General features: G+C 47.9%; 6 protein-coding genes across 6 annotated transcripts; 4 read left to right on the top strand and 2 right to left on the bottom strand. All coding sequences in view use genetic code 12, as the record gives it.

Annotated features, from left to right (window-relative positions):
* Window positions 1-50: 50 nt before the first annotated feature.
* On the bottom strand, window positions 51-2,192 carry GYP7 (Gyp7p; the record flags this gene model as incomplete). The annotated part of the gene is made up of 1 exon (XM_034157805.1): window positions 51-2,192. One exon carries the CDS (start codon window positions 2,190-2,192, stop codon window positions 51-53), a length of 2,142 nt encoding a protein of 713 aa, XP_034010287.1.
* Window positions 2,193-2,611: 419 nt separating this feature from the next.
* APM4 (Apm4p) lies at window positions 2,612-3,955 on the top strand (the record flags this gene model as incomplete). The annotated part of the gene is made up of 1 exon (XM_034157804.1): window positions 2,612-3,955. The coding sequence occupies one exon, from the start codon at window positions 2,612-2,614 to the stop codon at window positions 3,953-3,955; it is 1,344 nt and encodes a 447-aa protein (XP_034010286.1).
* Window positions 3,956-5,074: 1,119 nt separating this feature from the next.
* On the top strand, window positions 5,075-7,795 carry DIURU_004882 (uncharacterized protein; the record flags this gene model as incomplete). The annotated part of the gene is made up of 1 exon (XM_034157803.1): window positions 5,075-7,795. The coding sequence occupies one exon, from the start codon at window positions 5,075-5,077 to the stop codon at window positions 7,793-7,795; it is 2,721 nt and encodes a 906-aa protein (XP_034010285.1).
* A 515-nt stretch (window positions 7,796-8,310) lies between these two features.
* CKA1 (casein kinase 2 catalytic subunit) lies at window positions 8,311-9,318 on the top strand (the record flags this gene model as incomplete). The annotated part of the gene is made up of 1 exon (XM_034157802.1): window positions 8,311-9,318. One exon carries the CDS (start codon window positions 8,311-8,313, stop codon window positions 9,316-9,318), a length of 1,008 nt encoding a protein of 335 aa, XP_034010284.1.
* A 1,186-nt stretch (window positions 9,319-10,504) lies between these two features.
* FAS1 (tetrafunctional fatty acid synthase subunit) lies at window positions 10,505-16,687 on the top strand (the record flags this gene model as incomplete). The annotated part of the gene is made up of 1 exon (XM_034157801.1): window positions 10,505-16,687. The coding sequence occupies one exon, from the start codon at window positions 10,505-10,507 to the stop codon at window positions 16,685-16,687; it is 6,183 nt and encodes a 2,060-aa protein (XP_034010283.1).
* A 351-nt stretch (window positions 16,688-17,038) lies between these two features.
* On the bottom strand, window positions 17,039-19,195 carry DIURU_004879 (uncharacterized protein; the record flags this gene model as incomplete). The annotated part of the gene is made up of 1 exon (XM_034157799.1): window positions 17,039-19,195. One exon carries the CDS (start codon window positions 19,193-19,195, stop codon window positions 17,039-17,041), a length of 2,157 nt encoding a protein of 718 aa, XP_034010282.1.
* Between the last annotated feature and the right edge of the window lie 621 nt (window positions 19,196-19,816).

Raw genomic sequence — 19,816 nt, 5'->3', positions numbered from 1 at the left:
TCATACCCTTTTTTATGCTATGTATCGAAATCAAATATTCATTGTTGCATTCAGCCCCCAAGAGCACCTTCAGGGCGTGGTCCCTCTTTTTGAATTACCATGTCCTTTGAGAGCAATCGGCGTAAGTCATCACTGATTGTCACCGTGTCTACTTGACCGGACTCTCTTTGATATGGCAGAGCGTTCATCAACCGTAAGCTGTTTTCCCGATCGATGATATCTACCATGCGACGGAACTTGAGAAATAACAATTCCGCTCTGATCAAAATAGTGTTGATGTTCAAACTCAATGCCAAGTCGTTCATGTACTTGAGTACTTCATCGAAACGAACTAAGTTTTGGCGTATGATACGTTCATTGTCCAGCAAGATCGCAAGCGCCACGAACAAGTGGTATTGTGAGCTATAATAATCAGTCCACAACGTTTCCCACAAAGGTCCAATTTGGTTCCATTTCAACTCACGTTTGAACCACACCAACAACATGCGGAAGAAGAAAAATAAATCGCTGCATTCACACTTCTCCAAATGAGCGTATAACTGCGGCAACATAAATTGTAAAAGTTGAGTCAACGTCAGCATCTGTTGTTTCATGCCGGAAGCATCACGCAAAAAGTTACGCTCCATGCGTTCCATGAATTTGGCAAACGCCCAGAATACCAAAGACTCGTCGCGAATTTCCACGTAAATAGGCAGAAGTAAGTCGGTCATGCCTTGAACATAGCCCAAATTGGTATTATACTGGTTATAAGTAAGCAAGATTTCACGCATAGCGTACAAATGGGGGTTTGCAATGTTGGCAATGTCGACTTCATCTTCATTGTCTGAGATATCAGGCGTCTCCGGAGACGACTCTCTCGATTCCGTTTGATTGGGCTTTTTTCGCTTGAACAAATCAAGCTGGCGATCTGTTCTATGGACGTCCTTCTCGATGCGGTGCTTTTGGTCACGCCAATACTCAGTTGCCCTCAATTCGTCGTCACCCAACCACTGCTTTTTGTAATCGTGATAAGCCAGTTCGTAACTGTTTCGCAATTGTTGTCGCTCTTCCAGGTTCAGATCCCAAGGGTATACACCCAACAAGAATAACCAACCAGGGTTACGTACCTCGGGCGCTAAGCCACCATGGAAAATACGCTCTTTCACTTCGCTGATCGGGATTGCCAAATGGCCATCACGATCGAAGAACAGGTCCCATTCCTGTTTGCAAATTGGCGACCGTCTATTGGTCTTGCTAATCTCCTCATCAGTCAATATCTCGCCACCCAATTCCTTTTCGATCTTCCGGTAAATGTCGTCACTAAGAACCATTTGATTTTGTTCGGCTTCTTCCTTAACTTGTTGAGCCCACTTAGCCAAGTAGACACGTGTAGTGTCATTAAACTCGGTGATCATCTCCGGTTTCACAAGTTGTTTTATCGGAGTTGGGGCGTGCTCATCATATAAGTCAATGACATTGTTACGTGTTTTGGCCCCCAATGTAGCTATCGTTTCCAAGACTTTCCATTTCGCTTGGGTAAACATTTTTCCAAAGTCGGGAAACTCAATGGCAGCGTCAGTCGAGGTATTACTTGACTTTGCTTTGTCATCTTCAGGAGGATTGATAAAGGGCGAGAAATTGCGCAAATCATCGCTACCAGGGTTAACAAGCCACACCAGTTTTTCCACACTCTGGGCTATGTTAATATACTTTGACAATGCCTCTTTGAAATCAACACCTCCCCAGTAGAGCCCACCATCGCTACCGAAGGGGTCAAAATCTTTATTGCGTTGCTTCTCACCCTGTTTCGTCAGAGGCGACTCGTCATCGTGAAAAAACAAAATAACTCGGTTGCCATCCTTGGTATTGACAACAATCAGGCCGTACCAGAGGCCAACACTAGGTTGGCGGAACTGGATCAGGTATACAAACAGAAGCGGCCACAGCTGACTGTAGTAGCCTGACGACGGTTTTGCCACACGGTAGACCTTCTTTGGTTGCTGCCCTGGCATGCACGACACATCCACTTCCTCGTAGATGGCCAATTCCTCCAGGGACAAGGATGCTTCTGGAGTGAAGTTGAGGCGAATGTCCGTCGGAGGCGCATTATCGTCTCGAGTAAGACTCAAAAACCCACAGACATTATCCTTTTTCGATGTAGTAGGGTGTAAGTACACCTTGCTTTTGCAAAACAAAAGCTCTGTCTTCAGCATCGTAGTGGTGGTGGTTGTAATCTAACCCCTAAGCGGCGGTGCCCAACGCATGACAGTGGCTGTGGCTGTGTGCAGGCCGATCGTTGCGGGATCAAACGGAAGTCAAGGAAATAACACCGATGAACGCGTTGAGTATGTCAAGACAATTGTGATAATTGCGGTCAAATAAAATCTACGAGGGATAATAAAGTGGTTTCTGATTGAAACGGAGATTAACTTCTTGTGTATAATTTTTTGTAGACTATATTTGATGGTGGACCCCTGATTCCCATCATTAGAATCATATCTGGAGGTTTAGCGATGTCAAGCGATTCTGGGGCTTGGTGTCTTTAGGTTGTGTGCACACCGAAATCTGCGGCCATGGGGCACTGCGACCGATCGCAGTATACCCGCGTCCACTGCGGTCAAGAGAACCAACAATGATCACCGCATTATTCATGTATGACTCCAAGGGCGACGTCATTGTGGCGAAGACCTACAAAGAGGGAGTAAAGCGCTCGATATCCGAGGTGTTTCGCATCCAAATCATCACCCTGCTGGAGCGGCATGGACCTCGCCTGCCCGTACTCACGTTGGGATCGACATCGTTTGTCTACATTCGCCTGGGACTGGTGTGGATATGTGCTGTCACCCGGAGTAACCAGGACTGCGGGGTGATCCTTGAGTTTCTCTACAAGTTCAACCTGTTGGTGGAAGAGGCCGTCGGCACTAAGGGCACCGGTCTCGAGGACGAGGCGTTGGTGAATAATTTCGTCATGATTCATGAAGTGCTTGATGAAGTGATCGAGTTTGGTTTTCCAACAAACCTTGAACCAGCATACGTGTCAAGTCACGTCCAAGGCTATGGCCATCAATCGTCGACAGGACTTTTCCGCAATAAATCACTCATAGCCAAGGCGAAGCCAAAGTTGACTCTGCAAAAACTGTCTCAGTCGCTGCTGTATCCATGGCGTCCAGAGGGCATCAAATACCGCCGAAACGAGATCTACTTGGACGTGCTGGAGCGGATCAACGCGTTGCTCTCGGAGGAGGGTGAAGTATTACAAGCATTTGTCGACGGTAAGATCAATATGAAGACGCATTTGAGTGGCATGCCAGAATGCCAATTTGGTTTCAATGATGACCTGATTCTACTCGAAAACGAAACTGTTTATGGGGGAGGTAGCGGTGGGGTAGTGCTTGAGGATCTGAAATTTCACCAATGCGTACAATTAACTCGGTTCAGCACTGACCGTACCATACGATTCGTTCCCCCTGATGGCGAATTCACCCTCATGAGCTATAACTGCCGCCTGGCGATCGAGCTACCGTTTTCAGTGACCCCCGTAGTGCGTACTTTGCATAACCGATTGATGTATACGATAAGAATCAAAGCTCAATTTTCAAAGAAGCTTCCGGCAATTGATGTGGTTCTCAGAATACCCACACCGAAGGGGGTGATATGGAATAACGCTTCGGCCCTGGGCGGTCGTTTCAAGTATCATCCTGAAGAAAACGTTTACTTGTGGCGGTTCCCTAAATTTTTTGGTGAAGATGAACACGAGTTCCGAGCGGAGGTGGAAGTCAATGATTCTGAAGACGATTATACCACCAGTCTTTCAACGTGGAGCCGGCCGCCAATGCTGCTTGAGTTCAAGCTCGAAATGTACTCATCACTGGGACTTCTGGTGCGGTATTTACGGGTGCTGGAGAAGGCTAGTTACCGTACAGTGAAATGGGTGAAATATGAGACTGAAGGCGGCAAGTACCAGATCAGATATTAATAGAGTATGGCTTAAGGTTGAGGTCGCCAAGTAAGAGAAAGTATATAGATTAAATTGTGTTCGAAATGTAGGGATCACATCTCTGACTAAGCGGCAAAGTCACCCATATTTAACAATGTCTTACGCGAGTTAAGCCGATCAAGGAAGTTTCCTCAGTTCTCATATGCTCGTGTCAGCCAACAACTTCTAAATCACCGGTGTCTAAACCTAGTGAGTCACCAAAGCGGCCGAAGACTGAAGAACACTATCCTTGAACACAGTCGTAGAGTAGAACGATAGAGAAGATGTCATGATCTCTACTTAGGGATCTTGGCAAAATAACTTTGGGTCGTTCCATGTCGCTGCCCTTGCTGGCAGCGCTCAGACGTGTCTTTGGAACGATGTGACATGTGCCTTTATGAATTCTAGAATATATCAGCCACCTCGCTCGTAGCCCATCAAATTTGATTTTTTTTCCTTAGTAAGCGCTAAAAACGCTTATTGCCGAGTCCGCGGAAGCCGTCGGCCTTGGTGATGTAGTGGTGCCTAAAAAATGTGACTGAATCGGTAACCTTCCCAAATTGGGTGCACCGGAGTCGCTTCAAAGCGCTTACTCGTCGCTTAACACATAGCCTAGTACGCCACATATGTGAAGCTGCCGCAAAAACTTATTCATCGTTTGATTCTTTATGTGACGTTTGTGCGTGGGATGACACGCAAACTCCTTCCCTATCCTTGAGTCGCACTCAGTCCTGTTTGGGTAGACCCCGAAATCTTTGGATGAGTAATATTGCCCTATAAACAGAAATGGTGCGTACGACAAAGACGGGGGGATCGCCATCGTGGGCTTCGGGACAAGGAATAATTGAAGCCGCATTAACGGATTTTAGATGCACCGTTGGCATCGTTTATCTCAGATTCTTTTCCCCTCGGTATACGGGAACTACGACCACCTCCGTGCCGAAATCAACTATTTTGATGAGACAAATGTGGTGCGAAGGCACATAACCACCGCACGTGCAGCAGCACTGCTTCTAGCATTGCCTACAAAGTAGAGTTTATAATCGTGTTGCAGCCGTCTCTCTCTCCACCTCCCCCCGTCAATATACTCCCGCCCTATCCCGTTTCATCTGACACACGATGGAGGACGACCAAGACGGGAAAAAACGCATACGTGTGGCGTGTGAGACGTGTCGTCGCAAGAAGATCAAGTGCAATGGCCAACAACCGTGCTCCAATTGTGTCCATGTTCGCAACTCGAAGTGTGTCTACAAAGAACGTATCATCAAGAAGCGCCTGGCCGAAGACTCTGCCTCCCGCAAGCGCCGCCATCTCCAGCTGATGGAGCTGTTTGACATGAGACTTTCGAAGATGGAGCGCATTTTGTGGTCGATCTCCAACCGGATGGAGTCACTCGTTGGTCCTGGTAATAATCAGATCAAGTCTGTCCCGTCTCATGACAGCTACAACATGGTGCCTTTGCCCGGTCATTTACCGTCATCGTCAGAAGTCGATGAAGGCGTGGACGAAGAAGAAGACGACGATGAGCCACTGCTGGACGAGAAAGTTGGCGTCAACGAGGGTAAAAGCCTGGTGGTTTCAACGGTACCCACTGAACCACCTATTGAGGTATACATTGGCAACCACCTGATTATGTGCATATTCAGTCGTAAATCGCTTGACTGGATTCTGACCGCGCTTGGCCTGGAAGGAATTGTTCTTACAAACCCAATCAGAAACTTGCCAGTGATTTTCTTTTCAAAACTCAAGCTGTTCATCCGCAAATGGGTTGACCCTCCTGTGTTGGATCTGAAAGGACGTCGACGTTTACTTGAGCGGCCATTCACATTATCTCGCGAGGGCTGTTTTGCATTGTTGGAAGCGGCGTCGCTGGAAATCGCCATTACCGGATTGATCATTGACACTTGTCGCGTGGAAAAGCTTTTCCAAAAGTACTATGACGCTCTCGAATCCGGCAACCGCGTGCAAATCAAATGCTCTGAGCTTCTTATCATGTGCCTGATATTATTGTGGTGCATCACGTTCCTCGTCGACGAGATTGCTCGGGGAGCTCAATTGCCTCCAGTGATTGCCAATGAACTCGACGCGGAAGATCTTCAAAAGTTGAAAGATCAACTTTTCAATCAAGCTATTGCTTACTACCACCGTATATGTGTGATATCTGAGGGCTTGCCCACCATTCAAGGCATCCTCTTATTCATGATGTATATCGAAGCTAATTGGTTTATCCTGCCGATAAACTACATTTTGGGTACCGTAGCGCTCCGGTTCGCTCAAGAAATTGGTCTTCATCGACTGGAAACTTATGAGTGCCTTAGTTACGAGGAATCTCTCGAACGCCGCCGCGTATGGTGGTTCTGTTACTACTTTGACGTGGAAATTTGTTTCCGAACTGGGAAGCCACCATTGATTGATCTGTCAGACGTCACCACCGACTCTTACTCCGACTTCACTCATTTTTTCACTTGGGCTGCTTGTATGGGGCAAGACTTATCCGAAGATGTTGTCAAAGCTCACAATGAGTTGCTGCAGGAGCTTTTGCGCGACCCCAGTAAGCCCGAAAGACAACTCATAAAGTTCTCCAACTTGTGTGGTGAACCTATCGCTGGTCAAGTTTATCTCAAGGTGCTTTCGGAGATTAGAGCCAAGCTGTACAATCGCATTTTCAGTGCCCGTGCAAAGCAGTACCTGTTTCCTAAGTTTATGGACGTATTGGAAGAACTCAACGAGGAGATGGCAGCCTACGCTGAATGCATATCTAGTGAACGCCGGCCTCGCTTTTGGGACGATCCTCACTTTGATACTAATAAGCTTGAGTTTGTTACCGCTATGCGCGATAGACGTGAGTCTTTCAACATGCATTTGGCATACTTTTTGCACCTCATGATTATCAACCGGGTGCCATTGGTGGTGGACACTGCTAATTTAGGCAACGAAGAGATCCTGAAGATAAACCGCAGTCGGCACTTATGCTTTCAACTGGCTAGAACAATCTTGCATCTTTGTAAGGACTTGAACCGACTGAACTGCTCCATGTCGTACTTCAACTGGATTGCCTTCTTTCCCTCCTCGGCATTTTTGTGTCTTGTTGCTGGTGTGATAAATCACCCCCACTCAGACTCATTGAATGACATCAATTTGCTCATCCACCTTCTGCGTAACTTCTTTGCTATTGCCGATTTAGAAGAAGGGGATGCTAAGGCCCGATTCTATCACAAGGAAGCCATGGTGGGACTTATAATCAAGCTCATGCTTAAGATTACCACAGTCATTTATGAAACTCGCAACAACCTGACAGTATTCCTGGATGATGCTGGCTTGCAACACCACTTTGACAGTGCTCGGCTGATGTTCCCCGAGCTCTTCATGAACCACAAGGAGTTAAGGGCTAAGATCAAGGGTGTGACTGGTGACCTGCCGTTTGGTAACAACAAAAACCCTCTGCTGTCTAGCACCCCTCAAAGTCGGGTTTTAGCTATGGGCGATCCCCAAACTGGCCCAGGCGGTGCCGGCACTCAGTACCACGCATTGCCAACCGAATACATGCCAGTTGGCTCCCAAATGCCACCCTGCAGCGACGGTCTGATGGGTTGTATGATGCAAGCATCTTACGACCCCAACACGGGCATGATGGACAATCTGAATGTGCCTGTGAATGTCAATAAATACGCCGCTCTGAGCAATCTGGACAGTGCTAACTTGACTCCTCAATACCTGGGAATACTTCACGGCAATTTCCTTGATGATGCGATAAGCAATGACTCCTTCGGCTTAGGGCTGTATTTGCAAACGGAAACCATGCCAAACTTTTTCTTCGATAATAATATGGGTTTGGAATGATACGAATTGACGATAATATTATAATGACGTGACCTTTACCAATTTCAAGGCTCTTTGTGGCCTTTGTATAAAGGATATAGTTGATGATGATGACTAATAATTTAGCATTTACTAGCGGTTATACACAATGAGATGACAAAAGATAGTCCGATTTCGGAATAATTCGATTTCCTACCCTATTGACCGTTCGGGAAAAGTAATTGAGAAAGAATGGTTTGAGCCAATCGGATTTATGAGTTGATGTGAGAAAGTTTTGGCCCACTTCGTCAATGGCACCCTTACGTGTATATAAGTCAGACATTGATATCGATTTGCCATACATCTCCACCTTCAATTAACCATCCATGGATGTCTAAGCGCACGTGACCGTTGATGCTCACAAAAAATCCATCGCCTCAACCACGACAACAAACCATCAGTGGCCAAAAAAGTTCCCCAACATCATCCCTCGAATATTACTATTTGTGGGTGTTTTATTCAGTCTCTATCTGGTATTCATTGTATTTGGATCGCGGATGCCTAAAGAAGTGACGTCGGTGGCACGGGTTTATGCCGATGTGCTCTCGCACAAGCCCCAGCTGTATTGGGATTATGATGATCTCCAGATTCAGTGGAACTCACAAGAAAACTATGAGATTATCAAGAAGCTTGGTCGGGGCAAGTACTCCGAAGTCTTTCTTGGTATCGACCTCACGCTGGGAGCAAAATGCGTAATAAAGGTTCTTAAGCCAGTCAAGCGGAAAAAGATCAAGCGTGAAATCCTGATTTTGAAAAACTTGGTTAATGGGCCCAATATTATTACTCTCTATGATGTGGTTCGGGAGCCGCAGCTGAAAACCCCGGCGTTCATTTTCGAGCTCGTGGAAAACATCGACTTCCGCACATTATACCCCACTTTCACCGACTATGACATTCGTTTCTACATGTTCCAGTTGTTGCGTGCTCTTGATTATTGCCACAGTCAAGGTATCATGCATCGTGATGTGAAGCCGCACAATGTAATGATTGACCATAAGGAGAAAAAATTGCGGTTAATTGATTGGGGGTTGGCTGAATACTACCACCCCGGTACCGAATACAACGTTCGTGTCGCGTCACGTTATTTTAAGGGTCCCGAATTGTTAGTCAATTTCAGACTTTACGACTACTCTCTCGATTTGTGGAGTTTCGGGTGCATGTTAGCATCGATGGTGTTTATGAAGGAACCATTCTTTCATGGTAAGTCTAATACTGATCAGTTGGTGCAGATCGTTCGCGTGTTGGGGTCCAATGCATTGAATGCTTATCTTGAAAAGTACAACTTGACATTACTGGATGAATATGAAGACTTGGCGTACTACAACCGCCGGTCATGGGATAGATTTGTCAATGACAACAACCAGCACTTGGTGTCCGATGAGTTTTTAGACTTCATCGACAAGTTGTTACGTTACGACCACCAAGAACGGTTAACCGCCCAGGAGGCAATGGACCATGCCTACTTCGATCCTGTAAGACAGGAAGCTTTGGCCACCAATAATTAATCACAGTTTCTAGGCTCCCAATGAGAGCTTAAAAGTATATACATACTAGTTTATCTCCTCAATAAGTTCAAGTTGTCAAAAAAAATTCCGCCCCACAACGGCTTTTTAGCTCGATGCAGTTTTGAGACATTTTTCCATTTGTGTAGATGAAAAATCTCCCCTCGAGTAGGACACCACCTAAAACTGTTAACGGTGAGATTGATTACCAACGAGAAAAATACAACTTGTGAGTATGTTCAGTTCGATTATAAATTTGCCAGTCTGTGACGTACAGTGTGCCCCACAGAATTTTCTTATCTCACCTCCGGGAGTTTTCGGAGCTCCAAACTTAAATTTCTGTTTGCAAGCTACCTTAAAGCTGCGCCAGTGGCGGTATCTGAACCATACCGACCAAACACTTCTGTTGTACGTTTGTGACTCCACACATTCAGTGGGGTCCGCTCACGACTATCTGCAACTCTCAATGAGGGTGGCGATGCCCTCTCGAAGAGATGAGGTTAGACGCATGTAGACCCGGCGATGGCGGCAGCGACAACCGCAGCCACATTCGCGATAGAAACACCCTACAATGTCTAAGGAAATATCTCTCACCCGAGTTAACTTTATTTTGGCCGCCTTGGCTCCCCAACTGAAATTACGAGTGGATACTGTTGGTACCGATGGGGTTGGGAGCTGCGGTTGCCCATATGCACTACTCCGAAAACGTGCCTTAGGCCAAATGATCTCGGCCCCCAGTAACACAATAACTGGAGAAATGCGTAGCGATAGTCGGAGGTATTCATTCCGGACGGGGCACCAAGACCTATTCGGCGTCTGTTACCATTGTAGTACTCCACGAAAAACAAAGCTTGAAAGCTTGTTCATCAATATGTAGAATAACTAAACAAAACCCAATCAAATCTGGGAAATGAAACGTCTTACCCATCAACTTCTTATCCACCTAAAGTGCTCTTCGTTCTTCCGTTCGCCTCCCAACAGTGTCGCACTATGAGCCCAGATGGGGCCACCAAAATCTGTTGAGCACCTATGTACACTACATGCATATCAAAATGTTGAGCAGACATGGGAAACAAAAACCCCCATAGCCGCTGCTGTAGGTCCCGCAAGGTTAATAACTCGCACCAGACGTACCACCCGTGTGCTTGTTGATTTATTTATTGCATCCTTCGCAGAATCCCTCCACACAATGGTCAGTGCTACCCATCGTCCGTTTCTGTTGACTCACGGCGACATCGAACACACCTTTTTGGTGCCCGTGGACCAGTTTTTCAAATACTCCCAGTTGCGGGAGCGCTTCATCAAACAATTGCCCACTCCCACTGAAGGCTACGCCGAAGACGATGAACCTTCGTCCCCCGCCGAATTGTTCGGTCAGTTTTTGGGCTTTGTCGCCGCCGAAGTGAACCCTGTCGAAGAAGGTCAATTTGACGATTTACTCAAGGTCTGTGTTGCTGACTTCGACTCGCGGTACCTTGCCAACAATGATATCCACTCATTTGCCGTCGAATTGATGACTCTGGAAGAACATCCCACTACCGCCTACAAAGTCAAGTACCACGTCATCCGCAACTACTTGCAAGCCGTCCACAACCTGAACCTGAAGATTTCGACCCAGCAGTCTCAATTGTTGACCGATGCCGCTTCTGGCCCCGCCTCGCTCCTGGCCATCTTTGGTGGTCAAGGGAACACCGACGAATACTTTGAAGAATTACGCGACTTGTACCACATCTACCACCCGTTGGTCTACGAAGACGTCATTGTTCCCATTGCTAAGCACTTCAACAAGTTGATCAAGGCCGACCCTCAGTTTGACAAGATCTATACCCAAGGCCTCGATGTGTTGGGCTGGTTGCAACTGGCCGACAAGACCCCCGACACCGAGTACTTGCTTGCCGCCCACGTTTCGTGCCCTTTGATCTCCCTCATCCAAATGTGCCACTACACCGTCACTTGTAAGGTGTTGGGTGTCACCCCCGGCGAATTCCGCGACTCGTTGAAGGCGGGTACTACTGGTCACTCTCAAGGGTTGATCGCCGCGTTGGCGGTGGCCTCGTCGCTGACTTGGGAAGACTTCATTTTGAACGCCACTAAGTGCTGTGCCATGATGATGCTCATTGGGTGCCGTGCTTCGTTGGCCTACCCCAAGACTAACTTGCCCCCCACTATGTTGCAAGACTCGATCGAACATGCTGAAGGTCGCCCGTCGCCAATGTTGTCGGTCCGTGACTTGAACCGCGAACAGGTCTCAAAGTTTATCGACGAAACCAACAAGAACTTGCCTAAACTGAAGCACATTGGCATCTCATTGGTCAACGGTGGTCGCAATATGGTCATCTCGGGTCCCCCCGAATCGTTGTACGGTTTCAACTTGATCTTGCGGAACAACAAGGCTCCTCTGGGCTTGGACCAACTGCGGGTGCCTCACTCGCAACGTAAGCTCAAGTTCTCCAACCGGTTCTTGCCTATCCACGCCCCCTTCCACTCGCACTTGCTTTCTGACGCTACCGAAGTCATCTACAACGACTGTAAGGAGCACGGCATTTTGTTTGAACAACTGGCGATTCGCGTCCCCGTGTACGACTCCGAGCTGGGTGAGAACTACCAAACCTACTCCGACAACTTGAATCACCGCTTGATTGAATGTATCACCACTTTGCCTGTGATGTGGGAACGCGCCACCAACTTCAAGCTGACCCACATGTTGGAATTTGGTCCCGGGGGTGTATCTGGTTTGGGTGTTCTTACTCACCGGAACAAGGTCGGCTCGGGTACTCGTGTGATCTTGGCCGGCACGTTGGACGCCCCTACCGCTGAGGACGACTTTGGTTTCAAGCAAGAAATTTTCAACTTTTACAACGTCAAGTATGCCCCCAACTGGTTGGCTGAGTTCGCCCCCAAGTTGGTGAAGACTAAGGGTGACAAGGTGTACGTCGACACCAAGTTCTCGCGGTTGTTGGGCCGGGCGCCGTTGATGGTTCCTGGTATGACTCCTACTACCGTCAACTCCGACATTGTGGTTGCCGCTACCAACGCCGGCTACCACATCGAACTTGCTGGTGGTGGGTACTTCCTGCCCTCGATGATGACCAAGGCCATCGACGACATTGTCGCTCGCATTAAGCCAGGTTTCGGTTTCTCGATCAACCTCATTTACGTCAACCCGCGGATGTTGCAATGGGGGGTGCCATTGATCAAGGAATTGAGAGAGAAGGGTTACCCTATTGAAGGGTTGGTGATTGGTGCTGGTGTTCCCTCCTTGGAAGTGGCCACTGAATACATTGAAGACTTGGGCATCACCCAATTAGGGTTGAAGCCGGGTTCCATCGATGCTATCTCTCAATGTATTACTATCGCTAAGGCTCACCCCAACTTCCCTATCCTCGTGCAATGGACTGGTGGTCGTGGTGGTGGTCACCATTCGTACGAAGATTTCCACCAACCCATCTTGCAGATGTACGCTAAGTTGAGAAAGTGCAAGAACATCATCTTGATTGCTGGCTCCGGGTTCGGTCTGGAAGATGATACCTACCCTTACTTGACTGGTGCCTGGTCGGCCAAGTTCAACTACCCTCCCATGCCTTTCGACGGGGTGTTGTTTGGTTCTCGTGTGATGACTGCTAAGGAAGCTCACACCTCGTTGTCTGCCAAGGAGTTGATTGCCAAGTGCCCTGGGGTTACCGACGCTCAATGGGAACAATCGTTCAAGAAGGACACTGGTGGTATCGTCACTGTCATCTCGGAAATGGGCGAACCCATCCACAAGATCGCCACCCGCGGTGTCTTGTTGTGGAAGGAATTCGACGAGACTTTGTTCAATTTGCCTAAGAACAAGCTCCTTGAGGCCATCAACAAGAAGAAGGACTACATCATCGACCGTCTTAACAAGGACTTCCAAAAGCCCTGGTTCGGTAAGGACTCTAAGGGTAAGGCTTGTGACCTCGAAGATATGACCTACCAGGAAGTAGCTAACCGCATGATCGAGCTCATGTACATATCCAAGCGTGGCCGCTGGATCGACTTCACTTTGCGCAACTTCTTGGGTGACTTTTTGCGTCGCGTTGAAGAACGTTTCACTTACAACGAAGGCCAGGTTTCGTTGATCCAGAACTTTGCTGAATTGGACTCCAACCCTCAAGAGTTTGTTGACAAGTTCTTTGACCACTACCCTGAAGCCAAGGAACAACTCATCTCTGAGGAAGACGCCGACTACTTCTTGATCTGCTGTATCCGCCCCGGTCAAAAGCCCGCTCCTTTCGTGCCCATTTTGGACGAACGTTTCGAAGTCTACTTCAAGAAGGACTCGTTGTGGCAATCCGAAGACATCGAGCTGGTGGTCGACGAAGACGTTGGCCGGGTGTGTATCTTGCACGGGCCTGTGGCTGCTCAATTTACCAACAAGGTCAACGAACCCATCGGCGAGATCTTGGACTCGATTCACGAAGGTCACATCTCGAAGTTGTTGGACGACCTCTACGGTGGTGACATCCTGAAGGTGCCGGTGGTTGAATACTTTGGTGGCAAGCAACCCGTTGCTGCTCCCAAGCTCGCCGGTGTCGAAGTTACTACTGACGGTGGTGTCACCTCGTACAAGGTTGGTCGCACTGTCCTCCCCGACGCTACTGCTTTCTTGGACGCTTTGGCTGGTGACAAGTTGCTGTGGATGCAAGCCATTTTGCTGACCGACCGCGTGGTTCAAGGCAAGCTGCACGTGCCCAACCCTCTCCACTCGATCTTGGCGCCTGCTCCCGGTGCTGTCTACCAAGTGCTGGACTCGCAATTGGTGGTGTTGGAAAAGATCAAGGGTGAGTACAAGCCCACCGTCAAGTTGTTTTTGAAGAATGCCAACACTATTGTGCTTGAGTTGATTGAACACCGGACTGCTGACGGTCTTCCCTTGGCGATGCCGTTCCTCTACACCTACAACCCTGCCGACGGTTTTGCTCCCATCTTGGAACAAATGGAAGGCCGCAACGACCGCATTAAGGAATTCTACTGGAAGTTGTGGTTCGGTCAAGCTGTGCCTTACGACACCAACATTGACGTGCAACAGTCGATTAACGGTGAAGAGGTGGTGATCAACGCTCGCGACATTGCCGACTTCACTCACGCCATTGGTAACAACTGTGAAGCGTTTACCAAGTTGCCTGGTCGCGACCAACAAGCCCCCATGGACTTTGCCATTGTCATTGGCTGGCGTGCCATTATCAAGGCGATTTTCCCCAAGACTGTTGACGGGGACTTGCTCAAATTGGTGCACTTGCTGAATGGTTACAAGATGATTCCTGGTGCTACTCCGTTGAAGGTTGGCGATCGCGTGAAGGCCGTTGCTGACATTAAGGCCGTTGTCAACCAACCTCTGGGTAAGATGGTCGAAGTTGTTGGTACCATTTTCCGTGACGGCAAGCCCGTGATGGAGGTTTCGTCGCAATTCCTCTACCGTGGCGTTTACAACGACTTTGAGAACACCTTCCAAAAGGTGGTGGAAGCTCCTTACCAAGTTTCGTTCAAGTCGCCTAAGGATGTGGCCGTGTTGCGCTCGAAAGAGTGGTTCTCGCTTGACAAGGAAGTCGAAATCTTGGGTGAAGATTTGACCTTCCGTTGCACTTCAGTCTACAAGTTCAAGCTGGGTAACCTCTACTCACTGATTGAAACCGTTGGTGACGTGTTATTGGAATTGCCCACAAAGGAAGTGGTTAAGGTTGGTTCGGTTGAATACGAAGCCGGTAAGCTGTACGGTAACCCCGTGATCGACTACTTGCTGCGTAACGGTAAGACCATCGAGGAAGCCGTCAAATTTGAAAACGTCATTCCCATCTCGCTGGGCGAAGAACTCACCTCTAAGGCTCCCGGCACTAATGAACCTTACGCTGTTGTCTCTGGTGACTACAACCCCATCCACGTGTCGCGTGTGTTTGCTGCTTACGCCAACTTGCCTGGCACTATTACCCACGGTATGTTTTCGCTGGCTGCCGTTCGTGGCCTTGTTGAAGAGTGGGCTGCCAACTCCATTGCTGCTCGTGTTCGTGCTTTCAAGTGCAACTTTGTTGGTATGGTGTTGCCTAATGACGTGTTGCAAACCACTCTTGAACACATTGGTATGATCAATGGTCGTAAGATCATCAAGGTTGAAACCAAGAACGTTGAAACTGAATCCGTGGTGTTAGTTGGTGAAGCCGAAATTGAACAACCCATCACCACTTATGTGTTCACCGGTCAAGGTTCTCAAGAACAGGGTATGGGTATGGACTTGTACAACTCGTCTGAAGTCGCTCGTGCCATTTGGGACAAGGCCGACAAGCACTTTGTTGATAACTACGGGTTCTCAATCTTGGACATTGTTCAAAACAACCCTAAGGAGTTGATCGTACACTTTGGTGGTGCCAAGGGTCGCAAGATCCGGGAAAACTACATCTCGATGATGTTTGAAACTATTGGTGACGATGGTTCGCTTAAGCTGGAAAAGATCTTCAAGGACGTCACTCACAACACTGAGCAGTTCAAGTTCGTGTCGCCCACTGGTTTGTTGCTGGCTACCCAATTCACTCAACCCGCCCTTACTCTCATGGAAAAGGCCGCGTTTGAAGACATCAAGCTGAAGGGCTTGATCCCCGAAAACATTATGTTTGCGGGTCACTCGCTTGGTGAGTACTCGGCGTTGTCGTCGCTTGCTAACGTTATGCCCATTGAATCGTTGGTCGACGTTGTATTCTACAGAGGGATGACGATGCAAGTTGCTGTGCCCCGTGACGACTTGGGCCGTTCCAACTACGGTATGTGTGCTGTGAACCCGTCGCGTGTCTCGCCCACTTTCGACGACGCTGCTCTCAGATTTGTCGTTGATGAAACTGCCAAGGTTTCGGGCTGGTTGCTTGAGATTGTTAACTACAACGTTGAAAACCAGCAATACGTTACTGCTGGTGACTTGCGTGGGTTGGACTGCTTGACTAATGTTCTCAACGTTATCAAATTGAACAAGGTCGACATTGTTAAGTTGCAAGAGCAAATGCTGGTGGAAGAAGTCGCCGCTCACTTGAAGGAAATCATTGAAGAAGTGGCCAAGCAAACTGAAAACAAGCCTCAACCTATTGACTTGCAAAGAGGTTTCGCCGTCATCCCGTTGAAGGGCATTGACGTGCCTTTCCACTCATCCTACTTGATGCTGGGAGTGAAGCCCTTCCAAAGATTCTTGCGCAAAAAGATCCCCAAGTCGCTGGTGAAGCCTCAAGACTTGATCGGCAAGTACATCCCCAATTTGACCGCTAAGCCTTTCGAAATTACCAAGGAGTACTTCACTGATGTGTACAACTTGACTAAGTCTGACAAAATCAAGGCTATTTTGGATAACTGGGACTCCTACGAAAAGGCTTGAGTCCCCGGCGGTGTACTGACTTTTATTTCGTTTTGACGATGCGGTGGCTTCATGCGTGGTACCATCAAGCTGCCGCTGATTTATTCAATGGTCTTCAATTATTTATTTATTATAAACGTTTGTGAATTGAAATCTTGTAGCTTGAACTTTTCGCTCTTAGAAAGCATTGAGGTTCATGTGGTAACCACAACGGTAAACTCTCAATCGTCGAATCATAGAGAGCGGATCAAATTATATGTCTATAAATTGCTTTGAGATATTATTTCTGATTACTTTGAGTCATGTATTCGAAATGGAACATGCTTGCTTGTGTGGTTTTTTGAAGCTGTTGATATAATTTTATTTTGCTCGTCAAGAACGTCTGATACGACCGAATAACCCCAGCCTCCCTCCTTCGCCAACATTTAATCGCGCAGCACGACACGAAGGACCGCCGCCACCACAGCCCATACCGCCTCGACACTCACACACTTGATGTACCGCGTCACACTTTTGTGGGTAAGTGGGAGAAAGTGCTAGCCAAACCCCAGCCTTGCCACTGGCACTTGCATTCGCATACCCGGGGGGTAAAGGAGGGGCGGAAGGATTTTGGGAAGCTCCACCTCCCCCAATTGGCTGTTGTCCCCTTGAGTCCAATGACGAATTGCCGCCTTTTTCAGGCGGGGGTCCTGATGGGGGGGCGAAATCATCCTGCGGCGGAGGACCAGGAGGAGGAGCGAAATCATCTTGAGGAGGGGGGCCAGGAGGAGGGGCAAAATCATCTTGAGGAGGGGGGCCAGGAGGAGGGGCAAAGTCATCTTGGGGAGGAGGACCAGGAGGAGGTGCATAATCCTGCTTGGGAGGATGTCCGGGAGGCGGTGCATAGTTGTCGTCCGGATAACTAGGAGGAAGGCCTTGCGTTTCACTAAGGGAGTAGCCTCCTTGTCCCTTGGAACTGCCCTGTTGCTCTTGCTGGGCATAATGCTGGGCCATGCGCTCCTTTTCGGACATATTGTTGAAGTTCACTTTTTCCGATAACGACATCGAGCCCATGGCTCGCAGTAACAGTTCGTCGCCCATACCATGCCGTTTACGTACACAGGCATTACATTTACAAATGCTCAAGTCATGGCCAGCAATCCCTTTGTATTGCACCAAAGTATATTCATATACTTGAAGTGCATTTTGAGCAACGAAACTCTCGTCCAACATATATTTCATCTCTTCCTTCATGAAGTTGAAATAGAAGAATGGAGCTAACTGGTGGGTGCGCCAAATCAAGTCGATATCCACAGTAGGAAAAATTGCCTGCCCTTTAGTGGCTCTGGACACCGGTAACCATTTACGGTATCGCTTAATCAGCTCGTCGATCAACAATGTTTGATACTTGTCTTCGGCCCAGTTTAATTGTGTCAACTTTTCAAAAAATGGTTCGCAATTCCTGACCATTTGCACAAAGTCTTCCGTGAATGTCAACGTGTTACTACCAGTGGTGAATACAATGTTAGTGTTGGCCAACGGGGCCATGATCAAATCCATTTTTTGAGCAAAGTCAGACAGACGACACTTTTGGCGTACACCCCAAACAAATTCCGAGAACAGCATATTGGGCATGTTCCGCAATAATCTATCCGACGAAAGCGTTTTGTTAATATCAGCTTGCAAACTTTCAACCTTTTTGTAACTGTGGAAAACCTCACTGAAGTGTTTGAATAACCCCGGCAAAAACAAGTTGTTTTTGATGAAATAATACAACGTACGTTTGCGTAACTCATCGTGAGTGATCATAGGTGAGAATGGACAACGACACGACAGGTTGGGCGCCTTCTGGGCCACAAAGTCAGCATCGGCAAACCCGGTCAAGTCGTCGTTGGTCCATGGAACCGAAGGCAAAATGTTTTCCCCACAATTGGGACACCACACAAATACCGAATCAGGTATAACGCTGATGCTGGGGACGTGATAGATTCGTTCTGGCTCATCCTGAGAAAAGTTTGTCATTACCTGTTGGTAGTATTGAACATCTTGAGGCTGAGGGTTGTAGTCATAGGAGTCATCATCAATAGCTTGCGCAATTGCTTGGAGAGGGAAAGGAATGTTGATAAAATTCATAAAGTCACCACGGATCCCCCGATCATACCAAGCACCCAGATCCATAAGGTAGGAATACCACACCATGGCTACATCTAGAGGCGGCACTAGCCGACTCATAAACTGAAGGAATTTCGGCGACAGCTTGAAGCCATGTTCAAAGTTCTTCTCCTCATTCACCTTTCCCGGTTGGTGGTTATATTCTCGGAAACACGCCAGCATGAATACAATAAAACGACGCAGGGCATAGATCAAAAACACCCGCCATATATCTCCTGGGAGCGACCGATCAGAGTTGAGGATGGTGCGCTTGTACTTGTCGAGCGCCTTCACAAATTTAAGGTGCCATCTAACTTCATCAGTAGTGGGAAAGTAATTCTTCAGTGAAACGGCACCCGACAGGTTTCGCCGGTAGTACAATTCACTCGCCAGAGACATATTGGTTTAGCAATTGGTGGATTGTGGAGAGCTAGCTCTAGCAGTAACTTGCTGTGCGGTGGGGTGTAAGATTCATATGCAGTGTCGCAGAGCGGGCGCGAAAAAAAAAAGGAGGCTGAGACGAGAATGACCAATACGGGGAATGAATGGCGAAGTTGGCGGAGTTGTACAAATGCCAAATCCACTCCATTGATCCACAGGTTTTGCATTACGCGGGCCTAGCATGCGAATTGCGCAGTACTAGAGTGAAGAGGCATTTGAGGAACTCTACGGCATCATCAACTGGTGCCACAGAAGAGATAACCCGAAGACGCGTAGCAAGATTAACTATAGACAACAAAATATACCTGGTCCCGGGGAGAAAACGCGAGAATCCACTGATGAGGCTTGGTACATTACATGGGATGCATGGCCTTCTGTGCGTGGCGGTATATGCCTCGGCTTTCAAACCAATGGTAATAGTGAAATTTGTGAAGGCTGATAGCTCTCTAATCATCGGTGATAATCTTTTTGTGTCAGTAGCCCGTTTGGATGGATCTTTGCTGTGTTCGACTGCGTTGTTGTGGCTCAATTGATTTCGATGTTCTATTCTTAGATCCGATGAGGCAAACAGCATATGCA

The sequence above is a fragment of the Diutina rugosa genome, assembly GCF_008704595.1.
Source record: "Diutina rugosa strain CBS 613 chromosome Unknown scaffold2_size729309, whole genome shotgun sequence".
Classification (NCBI taxonomy): domain Eukaryota; kingdom Fungi; phylum Ascomycota; class Pichiomycetes; order Serinales; family Debaryomycetaceae; genus Diutina; species Diutina rugosa.
This window is presented reverse-complemented; position numbering and strand designations above follow the sequence as displayed.